The sequence below is a fragment of the Astatotilapia calliptera genome, chromosome 12 (assembly GCF_900246225.1).
Source record: "Astatotilapia calliptera chromosome 12, fAstCal1.2, whole genome shotgun sequence".
NCBI lineage: Eukaryota > Metazoa > Chordata > Actinopteri > Cichliformes > Cichlidae > Astatotilapia > Astatotilapia calliptera.
Window position 1 is genome coordinate 28402765 of NC_039313.1, and position 11703 is coordinate 28414467.

Consider the following 11703-nt stretch of genomic DNA (forward strand, 5'->3'; position numbering starts at 1 on the left):
GAGACACATGAATGAACTGATAGATAATATGGAGAAAATGGCCATGAAATTATCTCCAGAGTAACCCAAAGTCATTATCTGGAACACTCTCTGAAATAATGTCTGGCACTATCCCGGATAAAACACAATAGTCATTATTCACAGTTCAAAAAATGGAACAGTAAAATACATTTTTAGGAGATAAAGGGTCAGATGCCTGTTGGGCTACATTCAGCATGCACAAAAAATGCATTTTACTATTATCTGGAAAGCTATCTATAACCATCCATAATATGATGTGCGATATAAATAATGAATATGGTATGTTACTTTGCAGGTCATATGTACTATAGAAAAAAGGATAGAGAAACTGAAGTGCTATAAAGCTATAACACAGGACCATTTGATACCGTTTTGGGAAGCCTCTGTCAGTCAATACTACATCCCCTGGTAACAGCTTTTGAAGAATGCCACATTTCTCTGTGATGTGTTTATCTGATGCACGCCACCCCCATCCCCTGGAAATGAAAGAAATAGCTCCATGGGGTGTAATCCCGATGAGGTATTTTATGGTGTGTGTACCCTTATAATGAGAGTATCTTTGTGCACGTGCCTTTAAATTACATGGTCTTTCTGTTCGAATCTCAAAACAGTCAACAATGATGGCTACTCGTTTTCCAAAAGTTTCAGTAAACTGTGGAGGCATTGTGGCCTCTCAGGCCAGTGCACCAGTGCTCCTAAGCGGGCATACAAAACATCAATGGTATCGGCGAAGATAGAAGACAGTGTTTTGTGGGGCACATCGAATAGATGACAAAGATGCTGGACTGGAAGATCAAGTCTCAGACGCATTAGTGTGAGTAAGAGCATTTGGAAACCTGTCAGTTTCTTCGATATTGGCAGGAAATCTTTGACAGTGTTGAAGAGGGACATTAAGACAGCATAACAATGTAGTCCAGTGTAATATCTTACTTTTTCGGTATCATCCTTTAAGAAATGTTCATTCAGCTCTGTCTTTTGCAACTGTGATCGAAGCAGTCTGTTCTCCTCCAACAGCCGGTTTATTTCTGCTCTGCCCTGTTCATTGCACACACAATCCTTCATCTTCCCTTTAGCTTCCGTGACGCTGTCTGTCCGATCACCACTGTCCACATTTGCAGCTGGTACCTCAACCTCCACTTGTCCAACACAACTGCTGTCCACTGCCTCCATGACATTGTGATTTTGTTGTTGGTCTTCTGTCAGATCTTCATCGATCGCTTCTGCACGGGGCACACCTTCAGACTCTGCAGCTGCATAACGAAAGCCTGTAAGATAAAATTAGTGCATACACATAAGGTAAATGTACATCAATATTCCAATGAGAGGTGTGTGATTCATCTGGAAGTTATGTGCGGATTAGTGTACTACAGCAATTTAGTATGTTTTTAGAGGGGGGGTGTTTACCTCCGATGGGTGCTCTTTTTCGCTTCCGTTGCATAGGCCTTGCGTGCCGGTCCGAGTCTGATACAGGTATGTCGTCGTGCCCCATGTGCAGTGTTGGTGCCCAGTCTGGATTTGTTACATCCAATTCATATGCTGGTTTGCCTGCAATAATGCCAAATCACAAGCTACTCAGTCGACATGACGTGGTTCTGCAGCATCACACATTAGCATGTTTTATATGGGCTCAAAATATTTACAAGTATTTTGTACTTGTAAATCAGGATTTGTATGTGTAAAAAAAATTGTGTGTGTGTAAAAAAGATTTGTATGTGTGAAAAAAATTTGTGTGTGCATAAAAAAGATTTGTATGTGTAAAAACAAATTGTGTGTGCGTAAAAAAGAGGGGGGGGGGGGCAGTGTTTTGGAAATGACAGTCTTCATTACAAAGCTTTCTTCGTTATGGAACATGATGAAAAGAGAGCCCATTATCCAGCTTCTTGCCTTCACGATCGTGTGATCTAACATTGCAACCGACAACACAACACGTACAAACCATAGCTGAAGCTTTATCCTTTGTCTGGCCTACTGTCATGGCGGAAGGGGGCGTGGTCCACCTCCCGTGACATCACGCTCCAAAGCCCTATACAGGAACATCTGTGTTATAGACTTTATTAGAAAGGAAAATTTTAAGCCTATTCTTAAAAGTAGAGAGAGGCCTGAAAGCTGAGAGAGAAGAACTCTAATGGGGTAATATGGAAAATTTGAGGTCAAGACATTCTTGCAGTTTAACTAATTGGTGTGTGTTATCTGGCTTCATGGACTAGCTTCTGACTGAAGATAAGGCAAAACACATTGTTAACTGGTGTAGATTCTACATGGAGCTATTTGCTACTATTACTAAATGCTCTATATTAGTTTCATTATTTTCTCAGTTAAACTTTTACTTAATGTTCAAATTTAACTTAAAGTGTTATTTGGAAATTTGTATTTCACACTGGTGTAGTTACATGCAGTAGTAACATTTTGGCTGTCACCTAGCAAAGTAAAACATGACAAATATAACTCCTCAGTTTGACCCATAGAAACAGCAAACATTAAGCTTGGCAAATCATCTCCATGGAAACATTCCTCTTCATTGGTACAGCAACAGATAAAGCTTTTATATTTGATATGTAGCTCACAAGAGGAGAGGTGGCACATTATAAAAAGAAAATAATGACATAGTAAGGCTTTTTTGATCAAGGAAATTGAAATTAATGAGGCTACAAATTATTTTACTATATATAATCCCCTCCCCACACACACACCAGAAGATAATGAGTCATTTTGCTAAAAATGCTTCTGTAAATTCATGACACAGCCATGATATTAAATGAGTGGGTAAAAATTTTGCTAACAGATGTACCCTCTTGCACAGCACCATGGTGAGATTTGTATTTTGTGCTTTCACATAATTACATGTGAACAATCAATTGTCTCCTGTAGACCACTGTAGGAAATTCATGGGACGCCTGTACTGGGAATTTTATTATGGTATGTTAAAAAACTGAACACATATTGGAAAATACTGGCAGCAAACAAACTATGGTGTTGACCTGAAGAAAAATGTGTCTTTTCTTGCTACTTTCTTATTATTACTTTCTTATTTAGCTACTATTCTTATTATAGCTAAATTATACACATTAGAAAGCTATTGTGCATTTACAGTTTAATTGGTGTATGTGTAATAATAATGTAAATATCAGAAATGTGTAAAATTCAAATGGCAATTTGTAATTACAAATTATCTCTCTTCATCAAATGCCATCGATTTGCCACATTATCCTTACCTGAAATTTATTTTGAGGTTTTAAGAGCAATTAAATTTGCCTTTTGACTGACAGCTGCCCCCAAACAATGTGCAAGCTGTTATTAAATAACCTTTGCTTGCTATGCAGATACTGTGACAGTGTGCAATCACAGCTGACGACAGGAAGCAGGCACACTTACTGTGACTGTCACCTGGAGTGAGCATGTGTAATGAAGGGCTTCACTTCAGAGACTAAAGAACCCTCAGATCATCATAATGAAGCAACATACATACACTGAGAAAAATGGTTGTGCAAAGCAGTATATTCTGATTTCCTCAAGCATGTAAAGTTATTGTAAAAAGAAAGTACAAGTTAGTTTTACATAACAAGACAAGAAAAAAATCTTTTTTTACTTTTAGATTATTTAATCAGTGTTTCAGGTTTGTCTGTCATGTCAGCCTTTTACTGTGCTGGTCTGCTGTAACTTAATAAATAAAATGTGACTGCCTGCTGATGCTGTGCATGTGGAACACAACACGGTGTGTGAATGGTTTATTTTCTTTATTATTATAGCACACGCATTCTGTAGACAAAGATATATACATGAAAACTTGATGATTTTTAAGTTTTGTTTGGGTTTTTTTCTGTTGTTATTTCAATTATATTTGCATGTTCGAAATAAAATTCTATCTATCTATCTATCTATCTATCTATCTATCTATCTATCTATCTATCTATCTATCCCTTTAAAGGGAACCCTGGCTATTAAGACATGTTTGCGCTAAAATATGTACTGTAATTTCAATAACTATATGTGGTATTAAAATACACCAAATGTTTTCCTTTTAAGCACATTTTATATAAAACCGATTTACCAGTAGGTCGCCATTGTTATTTACTTCTCAATGCACTCTGGGTAGTGACGTCATACGGTTGCACCGCATCCAGTTCACAGTTAGCAGCGCACTGGAAATGGCTTCTGTTCAACCTTTCCAGTTTGAACCAGAGCAAACCGGGAAAGAGAATGAAAATAGTCAACCAGCACTTTGTTTAGATGAAGATGAAACCAATCCGTCACACGAGGATGAGAGAGTCAGGGAAAACTACTGGTGTCTATGTGGCTACTGCTTGCCAGAGGTGGGACCAAGTCATTGTTTTGCAAGTCTCAAGTAAGTCTCAAGTCTTTATCCTCAAGGCACAAGTCAAGTCTCAAGTAATGTCAGGCAAGTCAGGGTCGAGTCTCAAGTCACTGGTGTAAAAGTCCGAGTCAAGTCACAAGTCTGAAACTTTGAATTTCAAGTCCTTTCGAGTCTTTAAAAAAAATGAAAAAAGAATGTTGCAGTTAAATGTTAAATGGCTAAATGTAAATATTAGACCATGTAATTTTTAAATCTGTGTTTTTCTCAACACATGACAAAATAGTGAACTTAGAAAATATACACAAATTGTGAAATTGCACCTCTTTAAAATGCAGCTCAATTAAACTTAGCTCCAAGAATAATTTTCACCGACAGTTCTGAGATAAGCTGCATGTTATTCTTGGATGCGCTTGTAGGACCGACTTTAAAAAATGACAAAAATATCATACACATTAAAAAAAACTGTATCACCAACATAGCCTGTACAACATTTGCTAGTTAGATGAAGTCATGATCTCATCGTAGCAAAAGAGAAGCACCACCTACTGTCCTTTATGCAACTTCAACTGTCGGAGAAAGTTGGAAGTTGTTCCATCTCTGTCTGTGATTCTCTTCTTGCATGATTTGCATATTGCATTTCGTTTTTTTGTTGACTACTTCATAGTTTATGTATCTGAAAAAAATAACATTTTTGAGCGTTTTTTTTTTCTTTTTAAAAAAAGATCTGGTTAATTTGATTGGCTGTGCTACAGCTCACGCACACATACATATGGAGTGTGGTTTTAATAAATGATGCACACTTTCTATATAATATGCGTGTAAAATTTTAGATTTTGGGTGAAATATCAAGTCTTTTCAAGTAAACCGGTTCAAGTCCAATTCAAGTCCCAGGTCATTGGTGTAAAAGTCCAAGTCAAGTCACAAGTCTTAGAACATTTTTTCAAGTCAAGTTTAAAGTCATAAAATTAATGACTCGAGTCTGACTCGAGTCCAAGTTAAGTGACTCGAGTCCACACCTCTGCTGCTTGCCAATGGCAACGGCGACTGAGAGCGTTTGTTGTAAAGCACCAAAACTTTTTGAAGCCATATGTCTTAATCCAGATGTTTTTTGGGCAGCCCTTGTTAGCCTCCATAACCGGTATCCAGACTTTAAGTGATAACATTATCAATCCTGCTTCCGGGCCCAAAGTAGTCTGCATTTAATAAGACTGTTGTGTTTTTAACATGTTTTAATGCTTTGTATCTTGTTCAATTTAATCTCAACAATCCCCTAAAAACAGTCAGTGATCACTGTCAGCTTCTCATCATTTTAAAGCTCAGTTTTTAAACCCTTACCATGTAACTACACTGTAAACCCGAATCAGTTGACTGAACTTAAAACATTTGTGGAAACTGATTACCTCAAAAGTTTTAAGTACACAAACTCATCTTTTCTAAGTATGGGGTACTCAAAATTTGTATTTATTGTTAACTTAAAAATTTTAAATTATATTTTTATTTTATTAATTGAGCTTTACTTAAAAACTATATACTTTAATTTTAATATTTTTGTGTTTTTTGTAGTTTACTATTTTGATCCAACACAATGCAATTATATTACAAACTAAACGCAAATTATATGATTATTAATTAAAAGAAATTTATTATTAAATGTTTGAGTGTAGACTAGTAAAAAAAATTAGAGAAACTCATTTACTTTACATTTTGTTTATTTAACATTTTCTATGGAAATGTAAAAACATCACTTAGTGTTTTTATAAAACCACTAACATGGACATTGGCACCATAAAGTGAGCATTATAAATTCAATGTAGAACATGTATCTTTTTATAAAATCACAAAGGACAACATCAGTCCTAATTGCATCTTTCTCAAAATACATAAATTCAAAATAAAAAGTCAAATACTAATCACTTTTGTTTGAAAAAGAAATGAAAAACAATTTTATAAAATGGGTACAAATAAAGATGATCATCTTCCAAATAACCAGAGCAAAGTTAGGTAAACTGATGGAGTTAAATCCACCCAAAGTCTGTAGTAAACTTAAAGTGCTTTAAATAAAGTGCTTAAAACAAAGTGCTCAGTAACAGAGTGCATGTCCTAACAAACATTGCCTTATATTCCTTCCAGAACTACTCTTTCAGCAACAAATCATTTTTAAGAGCATGTAGGCAGGGTTTCAGAGGTTTGCCGTCAACAAGCCCCATGAAGATTTTTTGGACAAAGGTAAATGTGTGAACGAGCTTCCTGGGGTAGTCTAAATGCAGAGCATAGATCAAGCCAAACAATAAGGCAAATGCATCTGCAAATCTGGGAATATCACGCATCACCAAGTCGCCTTCCACCACAATGGCCATGCTTGAGGAAGTAAAATGGACTGGACTGGTCTGGGAAGCGCCGTCGGTAACCACTGTGAGAAGGGCAACTGGAGTGTCAATGAGGGTCGACTCATCCAATGTGTCCGCCTGGAATAGACACAGTATCAATAAGTAAGGTTGGTTTGAGAGAATGTGACAAGCAAGACCTGTAATCTAGCAAAAAAATTCAGCAGTGTAGTGGGTTACTTTGTAACGGGTTAGGGTACTCTACTTTTTTGAAAAATGTACATTAACGCGTTAGCTTCTTGCATTACATAATTAGTATGTTTGTTATTTTTCTAAAAAAAAAAAAAAAAAAAAAAGAAGTCATTTTTTATTTTATGACTTTATCTCAAAAAGAAACTAAATCTTGACTTCAGCCTTGTTTTTGGGGCCACCTGCAGCATAGCCGAAGTGCTGTGATACGCCTGTGCCCTGCTCCTGACCCTGTGTGTGTGTGTGAGGGTTTTCTAAAGAGAGGGTATTTTGCTTGTACAATTTGGTAGCTGCTAGGGTATTAAATTGTATTTAAAAAAATCCATGGTGTTTTATCTCACTGGCAGAATTTAAGTGATGCAAAAATACACTTACATTACATGTCTTAAAGAATTCTGGGTCCTCCTCCCGCAGGTATACAGGAAGGGCACGAAGCACTGCAGTGCGTTTCACGTTGATATCAGGCGCCTCCTAAAAAGGGAAAAGAAAAGTTCATTGAACACAAAGTTTTCAGGTGTCATTCTTTTGGGGAGAATACATGTTTATGAAACTGCATGACATGTGACTCTACATAATTTTGGAGACATTTCTTTTAAGACACAACCTTTCTGTCTCTTATGACAAAGAGTCTGTATCTTACTCATTTGACAAAAATCCTACACAGTATTTTAAAGTAACATACCAGATCAGAGCTGTAATCTGTATAAAACACAGATGTTCAAAGCAAGGAAAAATTGAGTTTTTATCAGTGAAACTTTTAATTTGTGTTAATTTTATCATTATCAATATTCACCTGAAGATCATAATGATTCAGGATGGTTCGCAGAGCCTCTGATATCTTGCCAGTCCGTGCAGCCTTCTGTCTGTATAGAGCCATAAGTCGTGGTGTGTGTCTGTCAAGTTCAGCGTAGAACTGGTCAGTGATAATTATATACTCAGCCATCATTACAGCTTTCAAAAATTTCAAAAGTACACTGTACATTTCATGACAAAATAAACACTTAGCATGGTAAAAAAAAACAAAACCTTACAATTACTGCTGTTTACTTTGAGTGCAGTCTTGAATTCTATGGCCGATCATCCAACAGTCCAAAACATAGGTAAGCATTTCAGATGTTACAAAGTCACAGGCCATCATTCCATTTAGTCATGGTAAACAGTAACCCTCTTTTAGTTTTAAGTTTTTACCATATAATCAACATTGTCTCACCATGTATAAATTCTGTTAAGTTGGAAAAAAAAAAAAGAAAAAAAAAAAAGCACAGAATACATATGAATTTACACTGCAGTTATTTTAAAAAACCAAGCCAAACTGCGGGATAAATCTTTGCAAAGACACATTGTTATGCAATAGTACATAATACATCAGTGAGATACTTGTAATATTACACAGAACTTCTACTTACAAACTACTTCTTTTACAGGCTGCTGCTTAAGATAGCAGTTGCCACTGCTAGCTAAGTCACTTTTGAATGATGCTAATGAGAAGAAGAAAAAAACCCGGCCGAACAATGAGGCTGCTGTTGTAAAAACGCCAACTTTCTTGCGTTGGCAATGGGTCGTTAAAATATCACTAAGACACTTTCTTTATGTGCAATTCTTATTAAAACTGTGTTTTAATCGGTTAAAACTGTAAAACTGACGATATCATCGGTTTGAAAAAGAGCGCGAACAACAGCGAACAACAATTCACTACCTGGGTCTGTGCTGTTTAACACAACGGCGCATTCAAAAACAAGTTAATGGCTGCAACATATTAATATACTTGCTTTTTTACGGAAAAAATAAACATAACGAAGGTTCCGTTTTACTTACAAGTTTCTCCAAATGTGCTCTCCGGTCGCTCGAGAAGGGCAGCCATATTGAACAGAATTTTCTGTCAACGTCGTTCAGGTTAGAGAGAAAACGTCATGACGTCATGACGTACAAATGCGGAGCTCGAAAAAAAAACATTTACTCAAAAATCATAATTAAAAAAGCAGTATTTACTCTTAACTTCTAAGCCATGTACAATTATAACTGTTTGAATCGTTAAGAGAACAGAAAAGTTTTAAGTTGTTTCAACTTTGTGACGCATTTTAATTGTTGTATCCACAAACTTTATAAGTCAGGTGGACTGTTGGGGTTTACAGTGTAGCCCAGCCCATGCAGCAGCAGTATATTAATGACTAACCTTATATTGTGGATGGATTATCTCGGTGGTTCTCCTGACTGACGTTTGGTCCGTTTACAGGATCCTGCCATGCGATTGCATTTGCCCCTAACCATTGGGAACCCTCATATTAACTTTTATCGAGTGGAAAAAAGTCTTCCGTTTGTTAGCATTCATCCTCCAGTTTTACTGTTTATGTTATGCTAACATAGCTTGTCGTGCTAGCGATCACGTAGCACATCATTATATACCAGCTAGCCCAACTTCATTAACCCTACAAATATCACTGCAGTTTACTTTCCTGTCGTCATTTATGTTGGAAGTGAAAGCAGAGCTGTACGTTTTAATTTGATAATAAATCTCTCAGTCAGAACATGGTATATTATATTTAGATGGAAGCTTGCGAGCTAACTCCCTGCTAACTTCTAACTCAGTTAAATGTCATAAATTCCGTTTTGATGGATGCCTGGATGTTAAACTTATTTGTTACACCTGGCAGAGCAGCCACACTGATCATTTTATTACAGATGAACAAATTTAGACAGTTTTTCAACTCTCCGTAATGCTGCAGTGATCATTTGACTTTTGCAGCGGACTATTAGGCAAGTTAATTAATACGGTTGCTACACTTAAAAAACAAAACAGGTTAGCTGAACAAAAGCACCTATACTACCGACAACCAATACACGTCATCGTCCCAGAATGCATTGTGTGCAAAAAAACATGGCTGCTCCCACGGCTCCAAAATAGTTTTAAACAACAAAGATTTAATGAATAACCAAAAAAATGTAGTTATTCTCAAGTATGTTTTTATGTAGTGGAGATAATTTGTAACATATTTAGAGTAACTTGTCATAATAGTCGGGGTTCCCTTTAACTGGCATATACACAGAAGATAAAGTCTTTATTCAAAAAGTATATTTTAATATTTAACTGTTCTAAAGATCTATCCATCCGTCCATCCATCTTCATCCGCTTTATCCGAGGCCGGGTCGCGGGGGCAGCAGCCTAAGCAAAGAGCACACAATGCACCCGACCCCTATGGCGCCTCCTGCGGGTGGTGGGCCTGCGGGAGGTAGGGTTGCCAACCGTCCCTTAAAAAACGAAATCGTCCCGTATTTAGAAACAAAAGTACACGTCCCGTATTGAGCTAATAAGGGACGCACTTTGTCCCGTAATACAGTGAGAATCAAAAGTAGTCTATAACTTTTAATGGAATTAACACTTTGTTTGAAAACATAATTCCCAGCCCCTCTCCTGCTTTGTGACCAATGAGCTGACAGCACACTTATGACAATTCGAGTATGACAATTCAGATCACCGCTCATCTCATTGGTCGAGGAAAGGTCGCTTACGGAGAAAATACCGGAAGACAACAGATGACCACAACAAGAAGCATGGCCAACAGGGGAACAAACGCCAACACTGCGGTGCAAGTCTCGGACGACAGTACACCTAAAGCTGGACATACACTGTGCGATTTTTTTCAGTCACGTTATTCAGCTCCTGCTCAAACTGCACAATTGACTCGCAGGGGTTAGAAGTTGGTAGGTCACGATGCAGGGTCTCACACTATACCGCCCGATGCTCTGATGCGACCTGAGAGCTCACACTGTGCCTCCATGAAATGAAGGTTATAACAGAAAATCTGTCGCTCACTCTCTCTGCCTTTCACTCACACAGACACGCACACCACCACCATCAACTTTGCTAAATTGCTAATGAAAAACATTGAAAAACAGCTCTGATTGAGCAGCAATGCAAATTCAACTATTTTCACGGTTGTTGTGGTCGTGATAATTTTGTGAGGCCACATCAAAAAGGCTCGGATGAGCTTTCCAAAGTTCTACAAGTTGTGCCTCCATCGCTTGTGGATAGTGCACACGCTGCACCACTGTGCTATTCCGTCTTTTTCACCGACGTTTACGTGTTTGCGCGTGAGCAGTGTGAGCAGCTGCGGTGACACCCTCACGAGCGATTGATGATTGGGAGCTGGTCGTGAGGTGTTAATCACTTCTCTTTACCCCACGTATACTACACAACCCACGATGAAGGCCAAAATCAAGCCGATCACCAAATCGGTCGCACGACTCAAAAATCGTCTCAAAATGGGCCAAAAATCGCACAGTGTAAGCCCAGCATTAGAGCAGCAATGTTTGTTCCCCTCAGAGAAAGGGAAGAATGGGAAAAGGAAAACACCTGGCTGGAAAAAATTAATATGGGCATGTGCAGTGAATAACAGCGCTATGTGGCCAGAAGTGTGATAATATAACTTATTTTGTGTAATAAACAACTGCAAGGATAGATGATTACAACAAATAGATGACTAATACATAAAAGTAATACATAGATGAATAATGATGACGAGTTAAGGTGCGTAATCATGGGAACAAGCGGGTTTAGAAACGGGAGCAGCTGATTAGCATTAGAAAAGCTGAAATAATACCTCAACTGAAGCCAATTGTAGTAAATGCACTATATGTGCACTGTTACAAGAATATTTTTCTTTCTATTGTTTTCTATTATTTTAAGTTAAGCAGGACAGAGTTCTTTTAAAGAAAGATTTACTTATATTCTCAAAAGTTAAGCATGACAGGCTTCTGTTTAAGAAAGAGACGTGTTTTACTGTGTTAATGTTGTCATTT

The 11703-nt window shown here is 37.5% G+C and overlaps 2 protein-coding genes across 4 annotated transcripts; both read right to left on the reverse strand.

The window, feature by feature from the left end:
* Window positions 1-609: 609 nt before the first annotated feature.
* LOC113034194 (uncharacterized) lies at window positions 610-1532 on the reverse strand. The gene is made up of 2 exons (XM_026188585.1): window positions 1426-1532; window positions 610-1286 (listed from the first exon to the last, which is right to left on the reverse strand). Exons 1-2 carry the CDS (start codon window positions 1508-1510, stop codon window positions 646-648), a joined length of 726 nt encoding a protein of 241 aa, XP_026044370.1. The 5' UTR covers window positions 1511-1532; the 3' UTR covers window positions 610-645.
* A 4561-nt stretch (window positions 1533-6093) lies between these two features.
* LOC113033682 (uncharacterized) lies at window positions 6094-8849 on the reverse strand. Of its 3 annotated transcripts, none has more exons than XM_026187719.1 (4): window positions 7938-8142; window positions 7700-7799; window positions 7282-7377; window positions 6094-6798 (listed from the first exon to the last, which is right to left on the reverse strand). In XM_026187719.1, exons 2-4 carry the CDS (start codon window positions 7781-7783, stop codon window positions 6466-6468), a joined length of 513 nt encoding a protein of 170 aa, XP_026043504.1. In that variant the 5' UTR covers window positions 7784-7799; window positions 7938-8142; the 3' UTR covers window positions 6094-6465. The 3 variants fall into 3 exon arrangements, with proteins under 3 accessions (XP_026043504.1, XP_026043502.1, XP_026043503.1); XM_026187718.1 differs by lacking the exon at window positions 7938-8142 and adding an exon at window positions 8722-8849 and having other exon boundaries at window positions 6095-6798; XM_026187717.1 differs by lacking the exon at window positions 7938-8142 and having other exon boundaries at window positions 7700-7931.
* Window positions 8850-11703: the final 2854 nt, after the last annotated feature.